Source organism: Portunus trituberculatus, chromosome 30, assembly GCF_017591435.1.
Source record: "Portunus trituberculatus isolate SZX2019 chromosome 30, ASM1759143v1, whole genome shotgun sequence".
Taxonomy (NCBI): Eukaryota; Metazoa; Arthropoda; class Malacostraca; order Decapoda; family Portunidae; genus Portunus; species Portunus trituberculatus.
The window spans coordinates 2866128-2893258 of NC_059284.1; the positions used below are offsets into that span (position 1 = coordinate 2866128).

At 38.9% G+C, this 27131-nt stretch overlaps 1 protein-coding gene across 1 annotated transcript in view; it reads right to left on the reverse strand.

The window, feature by feature from the left end:
* Window positions 1–18568, reverse strand: part of LOC123510721 — a 37661-nt gene extending 19093 nt beyond the window's left edge. The window contains exons 1-4 of the mRNA XM_045266054.1: window positions 17825–18568; window positions 16921–17683; window positions 16529–16621; window positions 16063–16117 (exon numbers count right to left, since the gene is read on the reverse strand). Of these exons, the coding sequence (XP_045121989.1) occupies window positions 16063–16117; window positions 16529–16621; window positions 16921–17556 (784 nt within the window). The 5' untranslated portion in view covers window positions 17557–17683; window positions 17825–18568. The remainder of the gene's footprint in view (window positions 1–16062; window positions 16118–16528; window positions 16622–16920; window positions 17684–17824) is intronic.
* Between the last annotated feature and the right edge of the window lie 8563 nt (window positions 18569–27131).

A 27131-nucleotide genomic window follows, 5' to 3' on the forward strand; every position in this document is an offset into this window, starting at 1 on the left:
GTATAAGTGGATGGGGCAAGAAGTTTGGTTAAGAAGGTCATTAATGAATAATAGAAAGAGAGTGGGTGACAGGACAGAACCCTGGGGAACACCACTATCAATAGATTTAGGAGAACAACAGTGGCCATTTACCACAGCAGCAATAGAGCGGTCGGAAAGGAAACTTGAGATAAAGTTGCAGAGAGAAGGATAGAAGCCATAGGAGGCCAGTTTTGAAATCAAAGCTTTATGCCAGACTCTATCAAAAGCTTTTGATATGTCTAACGCTACAGCAAAAGCTTCACCGAAATCTCTAAAAGAGGATGACCAAGACTCAGGAAAGCCTGAAGATCACCAGTAGTGCGACCTTGACGGAAACCATACTGGCGACCAGATAGAAGATTGTGAAGTGACAGATGTTTGAGAATCTTCCTACTCAGGATAGATGCAAAAACTTTACACAAGCAAGAGATTAAAGCTTTATGACGGTAGTTTGAGGGATAAGAACGGTCATCCTTTTTAGCAACAGGCTGAATGTACGCAAACTTCCGGCAGGAAAGAAAGGTAGAAGTCGATAGACAAAGTTGAAAGAGTTTGGCCAGGCAAGGTGCAAGCACGAAAGCACAGTTTTTGAGAACAATAGGAGGGACCCCATCAGGTCCATAAGCCTTCCGAGGGTTTAGGCCAGCGAGGGCATGGAAAACATCATTACGAAGAATTTTGATTGTAGACATGAAATAGTCAGAGGGAGAAGAGGGAGAGACAAGTCCAGAATCATCCAAGATGGAGTTGTGAGCAAAGGTTTCAGAGAAGAGTTCCGCTTTAGAGACAGAAGAGATGGCAGTGGTGCAATCAGGATGAAATAAAGGAGGGAAAGATGAAGTGAATTTATTAGAGATGTTTTTGGTTAGATGTCAGAAGTCCTGAGGATAGTTTGAGTTTCAAAGATTTTGACATTTTCTACTTATGAAGGAGTGTTTGGCAAGTAGAAGAAAAGACTTGGCATAATTCCGGGCAGAGATATAAAGTGCGTGAGATTCAGGAGATGGAAGGCTCAAGTACCTCTTGTGGGCGACCTCTCTATCAACTATAGCACGAATACAAGCTGAGTTTAACCAAGGTTTAGAAGATTTAGGTTGAGAAAAATCATTAGGAATGTACGTCTCCATGCCAGATACTATTACCTCAGTTATGCGTTCAGCACAAAGAGATGGGTCTCTGACACGGAAGCAGTAATCATTCCAGGGGAATTCAGCATAATACCTCCTCAGGTCTCCCCAGCTGGCAGAGGCAAAACGCCAGAGGCACCTTCGCTTTGGGTGGATCCTATGGAGGGATTGGAGAAATAGGACAAGATACAGAAATGAGATTATGATCAACGGAGATGAAAGGGTGACAGCATAAGCAAAAGGGATATAGGTGAGGAAGAGATCAAGAATGTTGAGCGTGTCTCCAAGACGATCAAGAATACAAAATGGGTTATTTAAGGGATTTTACAGGCAAAAGGAGGTATTTTAGGTACCTCCTATCTGAAAGGGAACCAATATTCAGACCGTGGCACTTGGGGACTTCTCGGCTATCAAAGTGCGTGGTTTCACATTCACAGCGGCAACCTTGGGCAGTTTGTGACAATTTAAATAATTAACTCTCTCTCTCTCTCTCTCTCTCTCTCTCTCTCTCTCTCTCTCTCTCTCTCTCTCTCTCTCTCACAACCTATTAAAGCTTTAATATTGTTGATGAACTCTATAACAAATGCTTTCCAATAAAAACTAAATATGTAACAGAAAAAAAGACTCCAAAACGCATGGCTAACCTCGGGAATACTTAATTCAATTAAATATAAATGTAAACTTTTCGAGATGTATAAACTTGACCAAATTTCACACATGATATTCAAGATTCAAACCAAGGATTCTGTAAGGATATGGGTTCAATGAGCGGGCTGGAGGAATTTATTAGGAGCTTAGCTGCTAACAGATGGCGCGAGGATCGCAAATAGTAAGGGGGTGAGGGATTGGGGATCCATCAGTGGGGAGAATGAGCGCAGTTTCAAGATTCCAAGGATTCTAGGGATGGATGGATGTATCTTATTTTTTGGCGCCGCAACATGAACGGTCATGTGGCGCCGCTACGATATTTTATTTAGAACTAAAAGCAATTAAAAACAATAAAATCAAAGGTCACTAGAATTACTAAAACTACAATAAAATGAAATAATTCATTAAAAATACATATAATAAAAGGAAACAAAATTCACACATTTGGGAGGAGCCCAACTTTTCCCAGGTACTTGTAAACGTCATGGTCTGGGGCTAGACATGCTGGTCCAAGCACCTTTGAGAGATGGTAGACACCGCTATATCTACCGGGACACCGGTAGAGATGGCGGTGTCGTAAATCGATCAAACTAGGGCACTCTACCAGCAGGTGCCGCACAGTGAGTGGCTCCAGGCAGTCTTCACAGTAAGGCTGAGGGTTCCTTGTCAACAGGTACCTTTGTGTAAGGTACGTGTGACCTATGCGCAGTCGCGCCAATAAAGTCTGTAAACGTCGATCCCGGACATGGGTGTATGTCCAGTGAGGGATAGAGGAAGTAGTGATCTCTCCTATTTTCGCAGTTGCGACCCCCGTTAGCCATCTCCTCTGCCAAATTGCTGCTACTGCCTCACGAATTAGAGAAAATATATCTCGAAACAGAACAGGGGCAGGAGATGGAGCGCGACTTGCTGCCTCTTTACCGAGGCGATCTGCATGTTCATCCCCGGGAACACCTACGTGACCAGGGACCCAGCAGAACCCAACACGATATCCTCGTTGGGTAAGAAGTTATAGCCACTCCAGGGCTGTTAAACCAAAGGGTTAAAGGATATAGTGCTAGAGAGAGAAGTAAGAGCACTGCGACAGTCACTTAAAATTGTAAAAGACGAAACCGGGAGTAAAAATTATTTGTAAAGCTAGTACTATGGCAGACAGCTCTGTAGTAAAGACGGATGCCACTGAAGGAAGGCTGCCACACCGATAAAAAGAGGGGAAAACCACACTAAAACCAACGCCTGTGTCGGATTTGGAACCATCAGTAAAAACAGGATGGATGGATGGATCTTAGATTTATGGCGCCGCAACAACGACGGTCATATGGCCCTGCTACTATAAATGAAATGCCACAAACGTGTATATATATATATATATATATATATATATATATATATATATATATATATATATATATATATATATATATATATATATATATATATATATATATATATACATAAAACTAATTAAAATTGATTAAAAACATAAAAAATTAAAAACGTAAAAACTAAAAAATACTATAAACCTGAATAAAACATTAAAATACATGAGTAAAATAAAATAAAATTCCCAGCTTTGGGAGAATACCAGCTTCTCCAAAAAAACTGAAAACGTCATGGCCTTGGGCCAGGCATTCTGGTCCAAGGACCTTTGAGATATAATAGACACCGCTATCTTTACTGCGACAGCGGTAGAGGTAGCGGTGTCTTAAGTCAGTCAAACTAGGGCATTCCACTAGGAGGTGCCGAATCGTTAGCGGCAACAGGCAGTCACCACAGTAAGGTTGAGGATCCCAGGTCAACAGGTACCTTTGTGTAAGGTACGTGTGACCTATACGCAGTCGCGCCAATAAAATCTGTAAACGTCGTTCCCGGACATGGGTGTATGTCCACTGAGGGATAGTGGAAGAAGTGATCTCTCCAATTTTCGAAGTTGCGACCCCCGTTAGCCATCTCCTATGCCAAATTACTGCAATCGCCACACGAATAGAATGAAATAGGTCTCAAAAGGGAACACGGGCAGGAGATGAAGCGCGACTTGCTGCCACTTTAGCAAGGCGATCTGCATGTTCATTCCCTGGACCACCTACGTGACCAGGGACCCAAAAGAATCCAACACGATATCCTCTTCTAATGAGAAGATATAGCCTCTCCCTGTTTCGTCTTTTACAATTTTTAGTGACTGTCGCAGTGCTCTTACTGCACTCTTGCACAGTCTCTCTTAATCCTTTGGTTTTATCAGCCTTGGAGTGGCTATATCTTCTTACTAAACGAGGATATCGTGTTGGGTTCTGTTGGGTCCCTGGTCACGTTCGTGTTCTAGGGAATGAACACGCAGACCGCCTCGCTAAAGAGGCAGCAAGTCGCGCTCCATCTCCTGCCCCTGTTCCGTTTCGAGATGTATTTCACTCTATTCGTGTGCCGGTTGCAGCATTATGGCAGAGGAGATGGCTTCTCGTCCCTTGAATATTTCTAGTTGGGTGAGTCATGGGCAGCACCTTCAAAAGGCTCGCCCGTCCACTGCACCTAAATAGTCATCTTCAAGCTTCTACAGTGGAACTGTAGAGGCCTTCGCGCCTCGTGGGGGAACTCCGAGCTTTGCTGTCGGAGTTCTCTCCAGCCTGTGTAGCTCTACAAGAAAATGTGAAAATGTGTAACATCCCCAGAATTTAAAACCTCCAATCCCTCATCCTCAATAAAAGAACCGATTAAAACCCCACAAGGATTACTAGCAACCTTCATCCCACAATGGGTGACGGCCGTTAAAATCTCCCAACAAAAGAAAGGGCGGAGTCAGCTGACGCACCAGGCCGTCAAGCTCATCCCTGGAGACAGGAAGCTGAGGAGGGAGATATAAACTGCAAATAGTGTACAGTCGTCCTATAAAGACCTTAACAGCAAGCACCTGAAGGGGAGAGTTAAGTTGTAACGGGATAACAGGTATATCCTGACGGACTAGAATAGCTGTGCCACCGTGGTGGCCCTGGTCAGGGAAAGGAGTGCTAAAAAAGGCACGATAGCCAGAAGGACTAGAATAAATACTATCACCTATCATAGTCTCTTGTAGAGCTACACAGGCTGGAGAGAACTCCGACAGCAAAGCTCGGAGTTCCCCCCAGGAGGCGCGAAGGCCTCTACAGTTCCATTCTAGAAGCTTGAAGACGACTATTTGGGTGCAGTGGACGAGCGAGCCTTTTGAGGCTGCCCGTGACTGACCTGACTAGAAATAATCAAACGACGAGAAGACACCGGGAATTGAGATGTGCTGGGTCGTTGGACCTCAGCCTTTCGGCTTATCGGTGGGTGATGCGAACTATCATCACTTTTACTGGTCCTCGGAGGACGAGGATCAGGCAGGACTGCACTTTCCGATACAGTTGGTCCACGAGGGACGGCTATGACAATATCATCGCACGTCTCCATGCTCAGACCGTCCTCATCATAAGAAGCCCGATCTGAGACGGAGGGCGTCACAGAAGGCTGGACAGAAACTACTGGAGCTACCCTAGCAGAGCGGTCCCTGGAGGACTCACGATTATAAGCACCGGGAGAAAACTTAGACTGCTTATGCTGAGCTAAATCTAACGACTCCGCAGAGCCGCGGTGCCGCTTAGTTAGACCCTTGAAAGGCTTAGGAGATACAGGTGGCAAATGGACATCTACTACATGGGTAACTTTGTTCAAGTCCGTATTTTTCTCGTCACTTCTAAGAGATGACTCAACCGAGTCATCAGCCAAAATGGCAAACCTGTTAGCCAGATAAACAGTACCACCCGCCCCAACAGAGCGAGAGGTAGCAGGAGGAGATGTCTTCGGACCGGCAGACTCAGCCTAAGAGCGAGCGGCCAATGAAGCATAGGATGTCGCACCAGTACCATCCTTCTGGCGGTACAGGAGTTCACGGCGGGCGCTACCGAGGCTGATAAACTGACTATTAGCAAGCTGTAGAATGTCCTGCTCCAGGCGATACCTGGGGCATTGCCTGGAACGTACCTGGTGAGCATCACGACAATGAAAACAATAAGCTGCACCATTGCAATGCTCCTCTGAATGCGAGTCGAGTGCAGAGCAATTACCACATCGGGAAGCTTCCTTACACGAGCTTTTCCGTGACCGTACCCATAGCATGAGAAGCACTGAAGAGGGCGAGAAACAAAGCGCCTCACCCTAAGGTTGATAGGACCGATATTAACACGGTCAGGAAGGGTGGACCCAAAAAAGGTGAGAAGGACCATGTTGGAGGAGTTCCTCATCTTAGTCACCTTTTGTACTGAGCTAGGGCACATTGCTAGTATTTCCTCTTCTGGGAATTCATAGAGGTCTTGGCTATAAACACAACCTTTGCTATAGTTAAAGGTGGGATGAGCCTTAACAGTCTCAAACATGCTGTCAGAAGGGCATGGGAGATGTTGCAACATCCTAGCTTGCGTAAGATCTTTTGCTCGCACAAGCACCCCCTTCCCATACTTTTTCAGATTCCCCTCAGGAATCGTGCCGATTTCTTTGGACAGGTACCGGGAGGCATGGATGAAATTCCCACGCCCATTTCTATAGTACGCCACAAACCAACGTGGAGGTGGGATCTGGCGGACTGCTGGAACTGAATTCTCTAAATAGTTTTCAAAAACATTTGGGATGTAATCCATGTCACTGTCTGAAATATTACGTGACTGGAGAAATTCAGTTTTAAAGCCATGGCCGGCGAGGGGCAGAGATGCTACATGTTCATAAGCTAAACGAGCTTCATCACATGACATAAACGTTACATAGCAGCGGTTAGAATGAAAGTCTTTATCATAAACCAGTCGAATGCGAACAACCGTGCCATACGCCTTGAGAAGTGAGTGCAAGGCATGATAGGAAAATGATGGATTAACATTTACCATTACAAGAGAGTCATATGCAGCAGAAATGCATCCCTCAAAAGAACTTCCAGAACAGGAGACTGCTGTGGGAGGCCCTTGTGGAGGGGAATCCTCCTCCTTACTCAGACCTGAAGATGACGTCTCGTGGGCCAGGTCAGCCACCTCACGAGAACCTGAATGTTTTTTGTGTTTTCCCAAAAAAAAAACAGCTACACAAAAATTGGCTCCAGGGGCAAGGGAAACCACCTACTGGGACTACAATGGGAGGAAGCGCTGGCTGCCGTGGACGGGTACCTCGTCCCCATGCGGACCAGTCGTTTTAAAAATAGGCCCCACATGATACGAATGTTTGTCCACGACAAAGCTGAGACCCCCCTCCCAAAGCATCCCAGCCTGGACACCCAACCATCCAGCACAGGACAGCCCCTATTGGGCGATCCCTCCAGTGGGTGGCTCCGCTGGTCCACTGGCAGCCTACGTAGGAACCATTTAGTCTGGCCCCTTACTGGCGACCGTACTAGCAGGGGCCTAAGCCCCCTCTAGCCTAGCTCGCCAGGTCACAGTGGCACGCAAGCCCCCCCACCACGACAAGACGGTTCCCATCTGGGGGGGGGGGCTGTGGCAGTGGTTCTCCCATTTCCGAAGCCTGAGAAAGATAATTTTCAGGCTACGAACTATCGTCCTATAGCGTTGACGTCCTACATTTGTAAAGTATTAGAAAAGATGGTTAATGTAACACTCATGTGGTACTTGGAAGTACCTGTCATCGGTACAGTACGGCTTCCGAAAGATGAGGTCTATTACTGATGCTCTTTTATCCCTAGAGTCTTCTATTTGTGAGGCCTTCGCTAATCACCACCATCACGTAACAGTGTTTTTTGACCTGGAGAAGGCCTACGACATGGCTTGGTGTCATAGCATTTTACAGTCTTTGTTTAATTTTGGCCTTCGTGGCCACCTTCCTCTTTTCATTCAGCAGTTTTTATCCAGACGTCTTTTACTGGTTCGAGTTGGGAGTCTCTCCGAGGCTACTGCTCTAAATGATGGTGTCCCACAGGGAAGTATTCTTAGCGTTACACTATTCGCAGTCGCCATTAATGGTGTGGTAGATACTCTTCCAGATGGCATTCACAGCTCCTTATATGTTAATGATTTATGTATTTCTTTTCCTGCTGCAACTGGCGATCAATAGGGTGTCCAGTTATGCCAACATGAACGGTTTTCGATTCTCCACCTCTAAGACCGTAGTCATGCATTTTTGTCGCAACCGTGGTGTCCATCCAGACCCTGATTTATACCTCGCCAATAGACGCCTCTCATGCGTGGAGGCGACTCGATATCTTGGCCTTTTATTTGACAACCGTCTCACTTGGGTTCCCCATTTCCGTTCTCTTAAGGCGTCTTGTCGGCAGGCATTATCCCTTCTTCGGGTTTTAAGTCACACCTCTTGGGGTGCGGACAGGGACACGTTGCTGCTGCTTCACCGTACACTTATACTTCCCAAGCTGGAATACGGCTGTGAGATCTACTCATCCGCAACGGATGCACGACTACGCACGCTTGACCCCGTGCATCATGCTGGGGTCCGTTTGGCTACGGGTGCATTTCGGACATCTCCAATACCTAGCCTTCTAGTGGATGCTGGTTTCTGGCCGCTCGACCTCCGGCGCCAGTCTTCGATGCTCCGGTGTTGGTTTCGCACCCACCGTCTTCCCGATTCTGTCCCTTGTCTGTCAATGTTGCGGGACTCGCGTTCGCAGGCATATGTCACTCGACCGAGTCTACCTAAACCTTTTGGCCTTCGAGTGGCAAATCTTTTGGCGGACTTATCTATCGACCCCACTCCTGTCCTCTCTTTCCGGCTCCCACGAGTTGGTTATTGGCAGTTTCCTGTTGTATCATTATGCTCTTCTACCATTTATGGCAAGAAGTATTTTTCTCCAGCTCTGTCCCACTCATTGTTTTTAGAACACTTTTTATCATTCTGATTATATTCCCGTTTTTACTGATGGTTCCAAATCCGACGCAGGCGTTGGGTTTAGTGTGGTTTTCTTCTCTTTTTAACGGTCTGGCACTCTTCCTTCATTGGCATCCGTTTTTACCGGTTTCGTCTATTACAATTTTTAATGACTCTCGCAGTGCTCTTACTGCTCTCTCTTCTTTTATTTCCCTTCACCCATTGGTTTTATCAGCCCTGTAGTGGCTCTATCTACTCAAGAGAAGAGGATATCGTGTTGGGTTATGTTGGGTCCCTGGTCACGTTGGTGTTCCAGGGAATAAACACGCAGACCGCCTCGCTAAAGAGGCAGGAAGTCGCTTTCCATCTCCTCCCCCTGTTCCGTTTCGAGATTTATGTCATGTAATTCGTATGGCGGTTGCAGCAATTTGGCAGAGGAGATGGCTAACGGGGGTCGCAACCTCGAAAATGGGAGAGATCACCACTTCCACACTCCCTCAGTGGACATACACCCATGTCCGTGATCGCCGTGCACAGACTTTATTGGCGCGACTTCGTATAGGTCACACGTACCTTACACAAAGGTACCTTCTGACCTTACTGTGATGACTGCTTGGTGCCGCTCACCGTGCGGCACCGGTTGGTAGAGTGCCCTAGTTTGATCGACACCGCTACCTCTATCGCTGTCGCGGTAGAGATAGCAGTGTCTGGGCAAGGGCCATGACATTTTTATGTTTTTGGGAGAAGCTGGTCTTCTCCCAAAGCTTTGAATTTTATTTTTATTTTATTATATGTATTTTAATATTTTATTTAGTTTTATTGTCTTTTTAGTTTTTAACTACTGTAATGTTTTTAACTGCTATGTATTTTAAGTTTTAAGTTTTATTTAGTCTTAGTTATATAGTTTTTTTTTAGTGTTTTCCCCTTTTACTGTATTGTTTTTAATTAATTTTAGTATATATATATATATATATATATATATATATATATATATATATATATATATATATATATATATACGTTGATTTCATTTCATTTTTTTGTAGAGGCGCCATATGACCATTGTTGTTCCGGCGCCAAAAATTAAAATCCATCCATCCATCCTGTTCAGCTTCCGCTCATTAATGGCATAGGCAACATTTATAGTGGTACCGCTATTAGGGCCTATATCACCATCCAAGCGCATCTTTGGTGTAACCACCTAGAACCTGGTGTATGGTGACACGCAGCTAAAACTTTAAACCACTCGAACCTACTCGTGGACGTCTGCCTAATCTCACGCTCACCACCTTATCCACAAGGCCACCGTAAATTTGTACTTATATTTAGTGATGAGTTACGTTTTTGTATTCGTCTGCGAAGTGATTCTTATGTATGGTAATGAGAAAATTGTAATTAATGACTTGTAGTGAAGACGACGAAAGGAATTGTGATTGTCACTTGGCGGTGACGTATCGAACATATTTATATATATATATATATATATATATATATATATATATATATATATATATATATATATATATATATATATATATATATATATATATATATATATATATATATATATATATATATATATATATATATATATATATATATATATATATATATATATATATATATATATATATATATATATATATATATATATATATATATATATATATATATATATATATATATATATATATATATATATATATATATATATATATATATATATATATATATATATATATATATATATATATATATATATATATATATATATATATATATATATATATATATATATATATATATATATATATATATATATATATATATATATATATATATATATATATATATATATATATATATATATATATATATATATATATATATATATATATATATATATATATATATATATATATATATATATATATATATATATATATATATATATATATATATATATATATATATATATATATATATATATATATATATATATATATATATATATATATATATATATATATATATATATATATATATATATATATATATATATATATATATATATATATATATATATATATATATATATATATATATATATATATATATATATATATATATATATATATATATATATATATATATATATATATATATATATATAGATTTTCTGTTTTCTCTTTCTACTTTTCTTTTAACAGGGCCTGGCAACCAGCATTTTTTTTTTTTTTTCCAACACTGTGTTTGCCCTTGGCCAGTATATATATATATATATATATATATATATATATATATATATATATATATATATATATATATATATATATATATATATATATATATATATATATATATATATATATATATATATATATATATATATATATATATATATATATATATATATATATATATATATATATATATATATATATATATATATATATATATATATATATATACATATATATATATATATATATATATATATATATATATATATATATATACATATATATATATATATATATATATATATATATATATATATATATATATATATATATATATATATATATATATATATATATATATATATATATATATATATATATATATATATATATATATATATATATATATATATATATATATATATATATATATATATATATATATATATATATATATATATATATATATATATATATATATATATATATATATATATATATATATATATATATATATATATATATATATATATATATATATATATATATATATATATATATATATATATATATATATATATATATATATATATATATATGTATATATATATATATATATATATATATATATATATATATATATATATATATATATATATATATATATATATATATATATATATATATATATATATATATATATATATATATATATATATATATATATATATATATATATATATATATATATATATATATATATATATATATATATATATATATATATATATATATATATATATATATATATATATATATATATATATATATATATATATATATATATATATATATATATATATATATATATATATATATATATATATATATATATATATATATATATATATATATATATATATATATATATATATATATATATATATATATATATATATATATATATATATATATATATATATATATATATATATATATATATATATATATATATATATATATATATATATATGTATAATATATATATATATATATATATATATATATATATATATATATATATATATATATATATATATATATATATATATATATATATATATATATATATATATATATATATATATATATATATATATATATATATATATATATATATATATATATATATATATATATATATATAAGTCTCCCACTAGGCTAATAGGCTGTTGCAGGTTACGTATATACAAATATAAGGTAGTTATAAGGATATATGCTTATGTATATATATAAAAAAAAATATATATATATATATATATATATATATATATATATATATATATATATATATATATATATATATATATATATATATATATATATATATATATATATATATATATATATATTTTTTTTTTTTTTTTTTTTTTTTCCCCGTTACATATTTGTCCAGCATCAGTAGTAATAAGCTCTACTTTCGTGTCGTATCTCACTGGCTTAAGCCCTTCGTGCTGCCTATTTTGAAGACCACATGATAGGGTGTGTAGCAAATTATAATACTGTCAGCGTTTCTTGAAAATAGATTAGCATCTTTTCCTAGCTGTTCTATCTACCAGTTTAATTAGGTTAGATTTAGAAAAAGTGACAAATAACATAATGATTTGCGACAGAAAGTGATAGCACTGGTTTATTAGAACCCCATCAAAACACACAAGGAAAACATAATTTTATCCCTTAATAGTACTATTTCTGGATAATTATCTTTTATTTCCTTGTACACATTATTTCACATGAATCACACACTTCAAATAAACATAGGCTAGAAAATTAAAGAAAAAAAAAAGGCTTATTAAGTCTCCCACTAGGCTAAGTTTTGCTAGGCTGTTGCAGGTTACGTGAAGTTATACAAACTTACGTAAGGTAGTTATAAGGATATATGCTTAAATGTAATAGTAACATAGTAGAAAAATATATAATTTGTAAATGTAGCTTTGGCATATTTGCCTAATTTCTAATAGCCTCATTTCTTTTGTACTCCACTGCCATTGTCCTAGCACCATGAAAAAATATATAAATATTTTTTTTTAACACATAATATAATCATAGGCAAGAAAAAAAATATGATCACAAAATAAAAAGTTTTTCTCGCCTTTCCCTCTCTATCATTTTGTCTCTGGCTTCCAGGTCATTTTGCTATTCCGAAGGCGATGACCATAATTAACCATTATTATAAGTAAAATCAGTCTAATTCAATTAATTCTAAAATGTATAATTCACACTTATTGTTTTACTATCACTTTTACTATATCTTTTTCACAAACATTTGTACCGTACATGTGCATGAGAAATATAACAATTACAAACATCCCCCTTAAAATTGTATTCTAAAATCAAATAGCAATTTCAATCAAAATGCACCATGTGTCTACTGATAGCTTCTTGAGGGTACAAAGGGCCCTGACCATGGCCCAAATGAGCCAACTGATTGATTACCATGATTACCCCAGCCAGTCTATTGGTAATGTCCTGTTAGTGCTGTTTCTATATACGTAAACTCCCCTGTGCAGTCAGCTTTATTTCACTCTTGTCTCTTGTATTAGTGTGTGGCTGTGTTAGGCAATGTCAGTTTCACTTTGTCTTCCATGTGTCAAGTATGTGGCTGGTTGATATCAAATAACAGTTTACGTCATTATATTGCGTCATATTTACATTGATACACAAAAATACAACAATAATATTAAGTTGTAGTTTATCCCATTATATTAGGTCATTATTACGTTGATATATATTTTTTTTATGAGAAGGGAGGACTGGCCAAGGAAAAAAAGAATAAATAAGAAAAAGCGCCCACTCATTTCCCAGTCACTTTACAGGTCCGAAAGGCTTAACAATACAGGAATAAATGTCTTGAAACCTCATTCTTAAATGAAAAGTCACAGGAAGTAGGAAATACAGGCACAGGCAAGGAGTTTCAGAGTTTACCAGAGAAAGGTTAACTCTTGCATTAATGAGTTGGACTGAATAGGAGAGGAAGAAAGTCTTGTGCAGCGAGGCCGCAGGAGAGGCATGCAGTTAGCAACATCAGAAAAGCAGTTAGCATGAAAATAGCGATGAAAGATACAAAGAGATGCAACATTCCGGCGGTGAGAAGAGGCTGAAGACCATCAGTCAGTGGAGGGGAGTAGGTAAAACCAAAAGCTATCTAATAGAACTATGAGAATACATACATACTCCATACAGGGGCAGATGAGGCCCTTGTACAGAGTTAGCAGTTAGAGGGGATGAAAAAAAATTGCAGGACACGCCTCAGAACGCCCAACCTCATAGAAGCTGGTTTAGCAAGAGATGAGATGTGAAATTACCTGTTTATATTATGAGTAAAGGACAGGCCTATTACATTCAGTGTAGATGATGGGGACAGCTGAGTGTCATTGAAGAAGATGGGATAGTTGTCTGAAAGGTTGTGTGAGTTGATAGATGGAGGAATTGAGTTTTGAAACATGAGCGCTACTAAGTTTTCTTTGTCCCAATCAGAAATCTTAGAAAGGTCTGTAGTTAGGCGTTCTATGGCGTCCCTGCGTGATCTGTTGACTTCCTGAAAGATTGGTCGTTTCTGAAAAGAAGTGGAAAGGTATAGGCACGGTCCAGATATACAAAGGTCTTCCATCCGCGCATCCACGGTCATTTGTCTATGATTCATGTGGGCCCCGGGTCGGTGTGATGCAGGGGCCCCCGGCCCAGCTAGCCAGTCAAACCCTGACCTATTTTACCATGGTACAATAACGAGACAGGTAGACGCACGAGAGTCTTGAACTCACAGCCATACTGGTAAGTCTTCTGAAACGCTGTTTCTGTGACGTCATCCACTCGCCTAGCCAGCTCTGATCGCGATAGTCTGCTACTCAATCAATCATGAATAATTAATATAAATTTTTTTTCTTTTCATGATCCATTAGTTATGCAGTCGAAAATCAAATATGATACACATTAGTGATTGAATGTTGATGATATTTCATAGCGATAGACAAGATATTGTACGGATAAAGACATGTCAGATAGCCTAGTAGATGTGGCTCAAAAACATTGTTAGTGGATTTTTCAAGCCATATACATTATGCATAATTGCATAATGCACATTGATTTCCTCTGATCCTCTTCGCCTTCATGTACCTTCGTCGTCTTCCTCAGCACCTCACTGTTCTCTCTACATATAAAACTACAAGAGGCTAAAGGCTAATGCACGTATGAGTCTAAAGGCGATCCACACTATACAGGGACGGTCACGCTCTGTTTACGGTGCTGTCACATACTAAATGCATTTCAGTGGGGACCGTAAGCCATTGAAATGCATGTAATATGAATGGACCGTGAGTGCATACCGCTATTTAAACGTGGCAATCCATTCCTTTAGCTTGCATCGGCCCTAAACTATTCACACTTCATATAGGTACTTTATTCTTGAGTGTAAACCCATGGTACAATAACGAGAGACATCAAAAGTTATTGTACCATGGTACAGTCAGTAGCCTGTAAGGCTGGCATAGCCTGTAAATTATGGACTAGGTCTAGGCTACTAGTAGAACTAATTTCGTTCATTAGGCATAAGCAGATTATACAATTTCTAATTTGGAGTGTTGAAACTGATCAGATTTAGCCAGTAAATCTAAGTTTCCTTACCTGTATTTTCTGCAGAAAGGCCACTTCCATTATCGTGTCCACGAAATGGCAGATTTTGATCAGGGATTGCCTCAGTTTTTAGATCCCTCCAACTCCTTTGAACTGGGGAACCTAATAACTCATATTTCAAATTGCGCTTAATTTAGGCGGAACTAAAATGTTGTTCACAAATCACGGCATTATTTACGTTTGCTGTGGCAGCACGATAGCATTTTTGGAGCCACTTTCTTGCGATGGTCTTGTTCTTGGGGAATTTTTAATATTTAAAATTACTAGACTTGGCAGGCGTGCATCCATACACTGTACAAGGTCTAGCTTTGCCCATACTAACAATAAGAAATTAATATTATGGCACATGAAACATACAATCCAAGATCAAATTCTGCCACCCGTGTACACTCACTCGAAGATATGGAGTTGTTTACACGACCGGATGACGTCACTGAGTCAGCTGGTGGTTCCAATAATGTTCTCGTGCGTCTACCTATCAAAAAGATATTGTACCATGTACGTATTTTACTTACCCGTGCCACACGCGCCCAAGCAACCGTGCGCCAAGCCATAATCTGACCTCGCCGTCTTGAGACCAATTTTTATTTTCTCTTTATAATGCCCAATAGTTGTGCTGTGTGCTGCTGCCATAATACAAAAATAAAGACAAAACGATATCTACATTGCACTTTTCCATACACTCATCTAACTCATCAAGAATTAGCTCAAAGTAGTTATTTTGGTTCATACGAACATTCTTAGGCAAAAACACTAATTTTCCAAGACCATAGTAAGAAAAACAACCCCACACCATCAAAGAATCTGGGTGTTTTACTGTGTGTGTTGTGTAGCGTGGATCGTAGCGGTTACTACCGGGTCTGCGGTAACTTCTTGATTTGATTTATTCTCTCAAAGGCACAAATAACCGAGATTTGGGCCTTATTAATTAGTTTTCTAGGTCCCATAATAGGTAGTAACAGGGCAGAATGTTAAGCTCACGTGTTGTAGTGGGGGCCCAGAGAAGAGGGAAGATGGAGAGCCGTAACAGCGGTTGCCAGTTTTAATGTGGTCAGGACGGTAGCTTGCCTTTGACTGCCCACAGAAACCACAGGGTTCACCAAATCAATTAAACAAACCCCCATAATACAGAGAATCGAATCCTCGAGTCAAATGAAGCAATATTTCAAACAATACAATTACCTGAAATTCAGGTATCACAAAAGCAGATTATATAGTTATACTACATATTCCTTCCCCTTTAAATCCTTAACCTATTGCAATAACAATACAAGCCCTAACAGTAAACCCATATGACAAAGCACTATCATTCATTATCATTCATATCGAAGACGATCAGGAGCACGACGTATACGACTGGAACGTCTCAGCACGGGTGTGGTGTCAAGAGTGGAGTCAGTTGAAACCAATTGTTCTGCCTCAGGAACCGTAATACTCGGTACTGGAGATTTCGAACCCCCGGAAGCCTCAGTTTCAGGAGTCGTCATCTTGGGTAAAGGAGGGGTTGGTAGAACTTCAACAGGAGCAGGAACGATCTGGTCTGGACGTTGGATCACTGGTTCGAGTATATAGTCTGGAAGAAAAGACTCAGCATCAATAGGTTTCGCTATAGCTTCGAGGTGTCGAATTCTAATGTGGTCGACATGCCTTCTCACTGTTCGCCCGTCGTGAAGCTGGACGATGTAGGACAACGGACCTGTTTTTGACAGGATTGTTCCTGCAACCCATTCTAGTTTGGGTCCACCAAAATGTGTACACACATTATCCCCTTCCACGAAGACTCGAGTTCTAGCATGCTTGTCATGAACCTCGCACTGAGTTGCCTGCTTTCGAAGAATCTTGGTGGTCAGGTCGCCTTGTATCATGGAAAGGCGAGTACGCACCTCCCTGTTCATGAGGAGCTGTGAAGGTGTCTGCTGAGTGGTGCTTTGAGGAGTATTTCGATACTTGAAGAGAAAACGGTTGATTCGAACACTCCAGGGTACAGACTCCTCCTCCATCTTCCTCATAGTCGATTTGAAGGTCTGAACTGCACGCTCGGCTAAACCGTTGGTAGTGGGGCAGACTTAATGTGCTTTATGCCACTTTTCTGGCAGTACTTGCTAAATTGCTCACTCGTGAAGGCAGTTCCGTTATCTGTAACGATAGTAACAGGAAGTCCATGAGTAACAAATATAGAATTTAAGGCGTCGGTAGTGGCGTGGGTGGAAGTGTTAGGTACCATTTTAACCTCAAGCCACTTTGAATGAGAGTCTACCACAATCAAAAACAGTTTACCCATAAATGGTCCAGCATGATCAACGTGTAGCCTCGACCAGGGAATAGTGGGCCACTCCCAAGGATGTAGTTCAGCAGCCTCAGGGGCATTTTGGTGTTCTTCACATTTCCTTCATGACTTAACCGTGGCTTCCACATCCTTATCTATTCCAGGCCACCACACGTAACTTCGGCCCAGCGCCTTCATTCTTGACATACCGATGTGAGTATCGTGAAGCAGGCCCAAAACACAGTCTCTAAATTTTTCAGGGATGACAACACGTGCACCCCATATTAGGCAGCTATCCTTGAGAAAGATTTCATTTCTTCTGATGTAGTAAGCTCCATAGACACCTCCGGGATCTTTGCTGGGCCAGCCCCATTTCACCCAGCGCAGCACCTGTGAGAGAGTTGGTTCACGTTGAGTCTCCCTCCGCAAGGCAGCAGCATCCACAACTTCAGAAGATTCTAGTAGTCCAATTACTCAATCCAGCTCCGCTGGTGAAGTAGGGGACTGTGGCAGGTCAGGAAGAGGGAGGCGACTGAAGGAGTCTGCATTCGAATTGTCTGGACCTTTTTTGTACTTAATATCATAGTCGTGAGCAGATAAGATAAGCGCCCAACGCCGGACACGAGGAGAAGCCATTGTAGGTGTAGTAGCATCTCTGCCAAACAGGTAAGTCAAGGGCTTGTGGTCAGTCACAAGGGTAAATTTTCTACCATATAAATATTGATGGAATCTAGAGACACCAAATACTAGAGCCAAACCCTCTCTGTCAATCTGGGAATAGTTAACTTTAGTAAGGCTGCGTGATGCAAATGCCACAGGCCTCTCTGTACCATCAGGCAATTTATGTGAAAGTACAACACCCAAACCTCGCGAGCTGGCGTCACATTCTAGCAAGAGAGGCAGCTCAGGATTATAATGTACAAGCACGTGTGAAGTACTAAGAAGGTTAGTTGCACGCTGGAAAGCCCGCCGCTCTGCATTTCCCCACCTCCAGGTAACGTCCTTCTTTGTCAGATGATACAGCGGTGATAGATCAGACAGGTTATGGAGAAACTTAGCATAATAATTCAAAAGTCCTAGAAAAGACCGAGCTCTGCTTTGTTGGTTGGGTTGGGAGCCTCTTTTACGGCCCTTACTTTCTCGTCAGTGGGATGAAGCCCGTGAGCGTCAATTCGGTGACCCAAGTACTCCACGGACGGCTGTAGAAACGAGCACTTGCCTTTCTTCACCTGCAGCCCTGCCTGCTGAAGGCGCTTCAGAACTTGCTCGAGATTGTAGAGATGTTCTTCATCGTTCTCACCCGTAATCAAGATGTCATCAAGGTAGACACTGAGTTAGTCTTCAAAACGTTGCAGATGATGCGCTGGAAAATTCCAATAGCTGCATTCACTCCAAAGGGAAGTCGTTTTTCCTTAAAGAGTCGTAAATGGGTATTCACTGTCAAGTATTCTTGGTAGTCTTTATCCACAGGGATTTGAGAATAAGCCGAGTGCAGGTCAATTTTAGAAAAAGACTTTCCTCCACTTAATTCTGTAATAAATGTCCTCTATTCTAGGCAACGGATAAGGGTCCATTCTACATACCTGATTCAGGGTGACTTTATAGTCCCCACACAGTCGTATAGAACCATCCCTTTTCATGATGGGAACCAGGGGTGCTGCCCAGTCAGAGTACTTGACAGGCTGCCATATACCAAGCTTCACATTCTTCTCGATGGCCTCCTGCACTTTACTCTTTATGGCATAAGGGAGAGGTCTTGCTTTGAAGAATCGAGGTTTTGCAGAATCTTCAATGAGAAACTTGGCCGGTGGTCCATTATATTCTCCAAGACTGCAGTCAAACACTTCAGGATACTTGGCGAGTATTTCATCCACATTATGGTGCACCACTTTACATACCCGAGGCCAGTCCAAACGTATGTGTGACAACCAATTACGCCCGAGTAACGATGGGCCATCCTGCTCAACTACCACTAGAGGTAAAGAGCGAACGTGTTGATCACCATACGTGACATCCACGTTAGCACAACCGTGAACTTTAATAGCTTGTCCTGTATATGTAGTAAGTCTGCCTTTAAACTTTTCCAAGGGAACATCACTAAACTTATTATTATACGTGGATCTTGAGATAAGCATAATAGCAGCACCAGTATCTACCTGCATCCTGACTTCCCGCGAGTGAACATGAATAGGCACTTCAATAGGAGAGCTTTTCAAGGTCCCCACATTACAAATAGTGTACCACTCCAATTCACTATCGTCAGAGGAAACAACACCTTGGCCCTCGTGCTCCACTAGATGAGTTGGACGGTCCGTTTTCTTACCCAGATTGTCTGCCGCAGGCTGGGGACGTCTCAGACGTTGACGGCGGAATGGGGCACCGCAGACTTTGTTAAGGTGGCCCTTACGGTTGCAAGAATGGCACAAAGCATCCTTGAATTTGCAGTAGCGTCGTAGATGGTTACCACCACAGCCAAAACACTGACCCGCTTGGATGGAAGACACTTCACGAACCGCACAAACAGGTGAAGCAGCAGACACAGAAGTGGAAACCGCGGCCGCCGGAATGTTTTCAGCATTGTTCTGAGCACTTTCCATGGCCAAAGCCTCTTGCAAGGCCTTGGCGAAGCTCACATCGTCAGAGAGAGATAGCAGCCTTGTCTGAATCTTGTCATTGCCGATCGCAACGATGAAGCGGTCTCGCAAATGTTCATTTAAGTCTGTAAACTTACAATCTTGGGCGACTTGTCGTAGCCTCACAACAAAAGAGGAAATAGATTCCCCCTCCTTCCGGGCAAGAGTGTAGAACTTGAATCTGGAGACAGTTTTACTAGGTGGTGGCTTCACATGGTTCTGGACTAAACCAACCAACTCGTCAAATCTTCTGGGGCTGAGGGCGCAACCAGCGTACAGATGAGGCCGTAGGTTTCCAGACCGACCGAAGACAGAAGAATTTGCCGTTGTTTCTCACCGTCAGTAATGGCATTGGCTCCGAAATAATTCTTCAGAACAGCAATATACTGGGCCCAGTCCTGGTCCTTATGGAATTTCTCAAGTTGACCGTAGACGGGCATGGTAGAATAGACCGTTTATCCTCGTCGCCAGTGTTGTAGTGGGGGCCCAGAGAAGAGGGAAGATGGAGAGCCGTAACAGCGGTTGCCAGTTTTAATGTGGTCAGGACGGTAGCTTGCCTTTGACTGCCCACAGAAACCACAGGGTTCACCAAATCAATTAAACAAACCCCCATAATACAATCCTCGAGTCAAATGAAGCAATGTTTCAAACAATAAAATTACCTGAAATTCAGGTATCACAAAAGCAGATTATATAGTTATACTACATCACGCATCCACAAAAAGGGACCGTGAGGGTTGAGGGTGAAAGAAAATTCAAATTCAAGCACATGAGCCACGGCGAACGTTGACTTGGGCTCGCGTGACGTACATGCGCGGCCGAGACCAAAATAACCCAACCGGATGGAAGACCTTGTACATCTGTGGACCGTGGGTATAGGGTGATATCATCAGCGTAAGAGTGGATAGGGCAAGAAGTTTGGTTAAGATCATTAATGAATAATAGAAAGAGAGTGGGAGATAAAATAGAACACTGAGGAAGAAGAGCACTGGCCGTCTACCACAGCTGCAATTGAACGGTCGGAAAGGAAACTTGAGATAAAGCTGCAGATAGAAGGATACAATCGCTAGGAAGGCAGTTTTGAAATTAAAGCTTTGTGCCAGATTTTTATCAGAAGCTTTTGACATGTCTAAAGGCGGGATTGTTGTTAATTAAGTGTTTTACAATTGCCTGGGCTTTTGGATCAAGCTTCCGAATTTCACATGCAACATGTTCACCATAAATGGAAAAGTCATCCCTTTTCACACTATCTTTCAAAATCTGGTATGCCTCTTCAGCTCGTTCATCATCAAAAGTTTTCCTTTTCCAGCTCTGTCCTCTTCTTTTGTTGCTTGCCTCTTTGCCATCGTCATTACTGTCGCCTTTCTCAGCTTCCTGTAGAGCGTCAGGAATTTCTGCAGTCAGAGTCGATGACGTTCCCAGTGTTTCAGTAGGACCATCCCTTCCAGGTTCATCCTGAAAAAAATAAAACTATTAGCAATATATTGGATGATTTATTTACAAAAATCACTATTTTTCCAGATGCCTCAGAATGAATAGGAATGGATGGAGTTATCAAGAGCGTTTGAAGCCATGTGGAATTTTCCACATTCCATCGGTGCATGTGATGGGAAGCATATCGTGATTCAGTGTCCTCAAAATAGTGGTAGTACATTCTTTAACTACAAGGAAACGTTCAGTATTGTATTAATGGCTATGGTTAACGCCAAGTACTGTTTCACATATGTTCACATTGGATGTCAAGGAAGAATTTCAGACGGAGGTGTGTTTCGAGACACTACCTTCTGCAAAAGGTTAGCTGAAAACCAGCTCTGCCTACCATCTCCAGTGCCTCTACCAGGTAGGGAGAAACCATCACCTTACGTACTGGTTGCAGATGATGCCTTTCCACTGCAAGTGAAAATCATGAAGCCTTTTAGTGGCACACATGAAAAAGGGTCACCTGAGATAATGTACAATTACAGACTTAGCCGTGCTCGTAGGGTAGTAGAGGATGCTTTTGGCTTGCTGGCATCTGTTTTCCGAGTGTTTCGAAAGCCTATGTTGATAAATATGAAACATGCTGAACTCGTTTCAACGGCGTGCGTGTACCTTCACAACTTCCTACAAATGAGTGCAATTTCTAGATCCTTGTACTCGCCACAAGGATCCTTTGATATGGATACCCAAAATGGAACAGTCATTGATGGCGCATGGAGAGAAGTTGTATCTGGAGACACAGGAATGGTTGATCTACAACGCAAACCACGAAGACCTTCGGGTGATGCTAAGGTAGTGAGAGAGGAATTTAAGGAATATTTTGTTTCAGACGCTGGGAAAGTTCCTTGGCAAAATTTATATGCATAGTTTGAGGAAGAACAATTAAATGCTTTCTTGCTTTAGGAAAATAGTAGTAGTAACAGGAAATACTGTACATGAAATGAATAAAAAGTACATGTTGATGCAATAGATGATAATTTATACCTTAACCTATATGCTAGTACCATGTCTAACAATAATAATAATAATAATAATAATAATAATAATAATAATAATAATAATAATAATAATAATAATAATAATAATAATAATAATAATAATAATAATAATTATAATATTATAATATTATAATAATTAATAATAATATTATTAATAATAATGGTAATGATAATAATAATAATAATTTATTAATAATGATAATAATAATAATAATAATAATAATAATAATAATAATAATAATAATAATAATAATTATAATATTAATAACAATAATAATAATACATTACCTCAATACATGCTTGTTGCTCAGTCTGAGGCTCAGCTTGAGAGGAGTAGCCAGGCCTTGGGGTGTCCACGTCCAGGAGGAACAAAGCAGGTCAGGTCTCTTGCTAGGTAAGGAAAGGCAGACCTCCAGTAGAGCGTCCTTATCGGAAGCTATATTGGCGATCAGATAGAAGATTGTGAAGTGACAGATGATGGGTTGGTATTATAGCAGTTTACATAACTATATTGTGTCATCATTACATTGATATAACGTGTAAATACAACTTTGATATTAAGTAGTAGTTTACACCATTATAGTATGTCATGTTTATGTTGATGTAACGTAAAGATAGAACGTTAATATTAAGTAGTAGTTTACGTCTTTATATTACATTTTATTACGCTGATGTAACGTAAAAATACAACGTTGATCTTAAGATGCAGTTTACGTCATTATATTAATTCATGTTTACGTTGATACAACGTGAAAATACAACACTGAAGGTAAGTAGTAAGTTAAGTCATTATATTACGGCATCATTACGATGATATAACGTATGAAATACGTTGATATAAGTAGTAATTGAAGTCATTATATTACGTTGTATTTACGTTGATACAACGTGAAAATATAGCGTTGAAAGTAAGTAGTTACGTCATTGCATTAGGTCATACTTACGTTGAAAGAACGTTGATATAATGATAGTTTACGTTATTATATTAAGTTATATTTCCGTTGATACAACGTGAAAATATAACGTTGATATGATAACATAAGAATAAAAAAAAAATTAACGCACGACATACATAACGTCGCTATGAGAAAAAAAAGTTAAAGCAATGCAAACTCTTCATTGCACAAAAGAGTTAAATGTAGAACGCGCGCAACCTTACAGGAGGTAAAAGAGCATAAAAAATTTTCTCACGGGATAAGCAAAAGTATAGAATATCCTTAAAGATAACAAAAAGATAAACATTGTGAGGCTTATTGCATGAAAAATGCAAATATTGTGAAGTTCATGTTATGAAAATAAAACCTTTATGAAGTTTGGTGCAAGAAAATGCAAATATTTTGAAGCCTGGCGCTTGAAAATGCAAGCAATGTGAAAAGTAATGCATAATAATAAAGGAGTTTGAAGTTTAGTGGATGAAAATGTAAATATCTTAAACATAATGCAGGAATTGCTACGATTATGTGGTTCATTGTGTGAAAATAGAAACGTTATGAAAATCACTGCATAAAAAGAAGCTTGTGTCATGAAAATGTAAACATTCTGAAAGGTAACCGCGTAGTAATAAGGTATTTTATAGTTTACTGCATGAAAACTGGAAAGTTTTAAGCTTGTGGCATGAAAAGACAAACAATGGGAAAATTAGTCTAAAAATAAAACATTATGAAGCTTACTGCATCAAAATACTGTAAACAATTTCAGATCTGTATAAAGTTAAAATCATTCAGAATCTGAGAGAATGAAAAATGATTAGGAGGCTTACTGCTGAGAAAATACAAATATATTGGTGCCTACTGCTTAAAAAATAAATCATTTGGAGAGTGACTATGAAAATACATTATGAAGTTGACTTCTTGAATTGACATTCCTAAGGAGGTACTATATTGATTTTCCCTGGATGATTATGAGTCGGAGATCCATCTCTATATGCTGAATGCATAATAGAGGTGATAGTATCTGGTATGGAGGCATACATTCTCTTATTTTTCGCAACCTAAATCTTCCAAATCTTTGTTTAACACAGCCTGTTCTCGCGCTATACACGAGAGAGGTTGGCCAATAGTTTCCTGAGCTTTCCATCGCCTGAATATCATGCACTTTGTTTCTAACTGGAATTGTTGACAAGTTTGTTCTTCAACTTGCCAAACACTCTTTCATTAATAGAAAATGTCAAAATCTTTCGAAATTCAACTCCCCTTGAGATTTCTGGCATCTGCCCAAAACCATTTCTAATAACTTTTACTTATACACCTTTCCCTCCTTTATTCTGATGGCCCAACTACCATCAAATTTCTTTCGAAAGCTGAACTCTTCTCTCAAACCTGGGCTAATAATTCTTATCTTGTATGATTCTGGGCTTGCCCTCTCGTTCCTTCGAACGATTTTCATGCCTTTGATTAAAATTCTTCACAGTAATGTTTTCCAATACCACAGCGGACTTGAACCTTCAGACGGCTTATGGACCTAATGGAGTTCCTCGTATTGTTCTCATAAACTTTGCTTCCGTGCTTGCACCTTGTCTGGCCAATTTTGTCTATCAACATATAACTTTACTTCTTGCTGGAGGTTTTGCCTACATTCAGCCTTTTCCTAAAACGCGTGACTTTAAACGTTTAAATTCCTCAAACTACCGTCCCATAGTTTTAATATCTTGCTTGTCAAAAGCTTTTATATCTATCCTCAATAAGAATATTTATAAATATGTCACTTCAAAATCTTCTATCTGATAGCCAGTATGGCTTCCGTCTAAGTCGCTCTACTGGTGATCTTTTGGCTTTTTTACGGAGTTTCGGTCAATCTTTTAGAAATCTTAGTGAAACTTTTGCTGTTGTCTTAGACATATGAACTGAAACTTTTGCTGTTGTCTTAGACATATGAAATGTTTTTGAGTCTGGAACAAAGCTTTTGATTTCAAAACTACACTCCTACGGTTTCTGTCCTCTCTCTGTAACGTTATATTAAGTTTTCTCTCCAACCATTCCATTACTGCTTTGGTAGACGGCCACTGGTCTTCTAAATCTATTGGCAGTGGTGTTCCTCAGGTTCCTGTCCTCTCACTCAATCTCTTCCTATTATTATATTAATGATCTTCTAAAACAAATGTCTTGCCCTATTCATTCCTACGCTGATGATCCCACCCTACACCTTTTCACGTCTTTCCAGAAACGGAAAACCCTTCAGGAAAATAACTGATCCCGCAGGAACGCCACAGAATGCTCGAGTTTTGATCTGAGAGTTCTAATTGGTGCAAAGAAAACTTAACAGTGTTCAATGCCTCAAAAATCTCAATTCCTCCATCTATCAACTCGACACAATCTTCCATTCAATAATCTCCTTTTCTTAATTGACACTAAACTTTCCGCCTCTTCTACACTGAATGTCTTCGGTCTGGCCTTTAGATTAAAGTAAACTGGAAACTTTACATCTCATTTCTTGCTAAAACAGCTTCTTGGAAGATAGGCGTTTAATGACGTCTTTGCTAGTATTTCTCATCCCGTAACTACCAACTATGTAAAAGGGCCTTCTCTGCCCATGTATGGAGTACTCTTTGCATATTTGCTGGTTTCCACTCACACAGTTTTATTAGATAAGTTGAAATGAAAAGCTTTTCGTCGTATTAATTCCTTTCCTCTGAATGACTTTATTCAGTTTCTTTTCTCACCGCCGCGTGTGTTATCTCTTGCTATATTCTACGGCTATTTTCATGATAACCGGTCTTCTGATCTTGCTAAATTTATGCTCAGCATCCTCCCGTAGCATCGCTGCACAAGATTTGTTTATATATATAATTATATATGATTAGGACAAAAAAAATCAATTTTCTTTTCTTTCATGAACTTATGATGAATAAAACATCAAAATAGATTAAAATGCTAAAATAATAATTTATCATTGTTTCTTTACCAAAATAGTTAATCAAGATGAAGGATCACTGGAGAGGAAGGAGAAAGCCAACGGAAGTACCAACATAAAAAATGAAATGTCATTTACTACAACGATACTGGATCAGTGTTTGTTCCATCATCCTGTTGGGTGCTAGTAGTTACCGACGGCATCATTTCGTTCTCCGTTTTGCCGGTATGGTATGCTTATATCTAATTTTTCTTGTGATTGAAAATTAAATCAATAGTGGAAATATCTGTAACTCCTTTTCCTTTCTTTTATACTGAACTTCATTTTTTCCCGCATTAAAACATACATGTCTGAGGTAT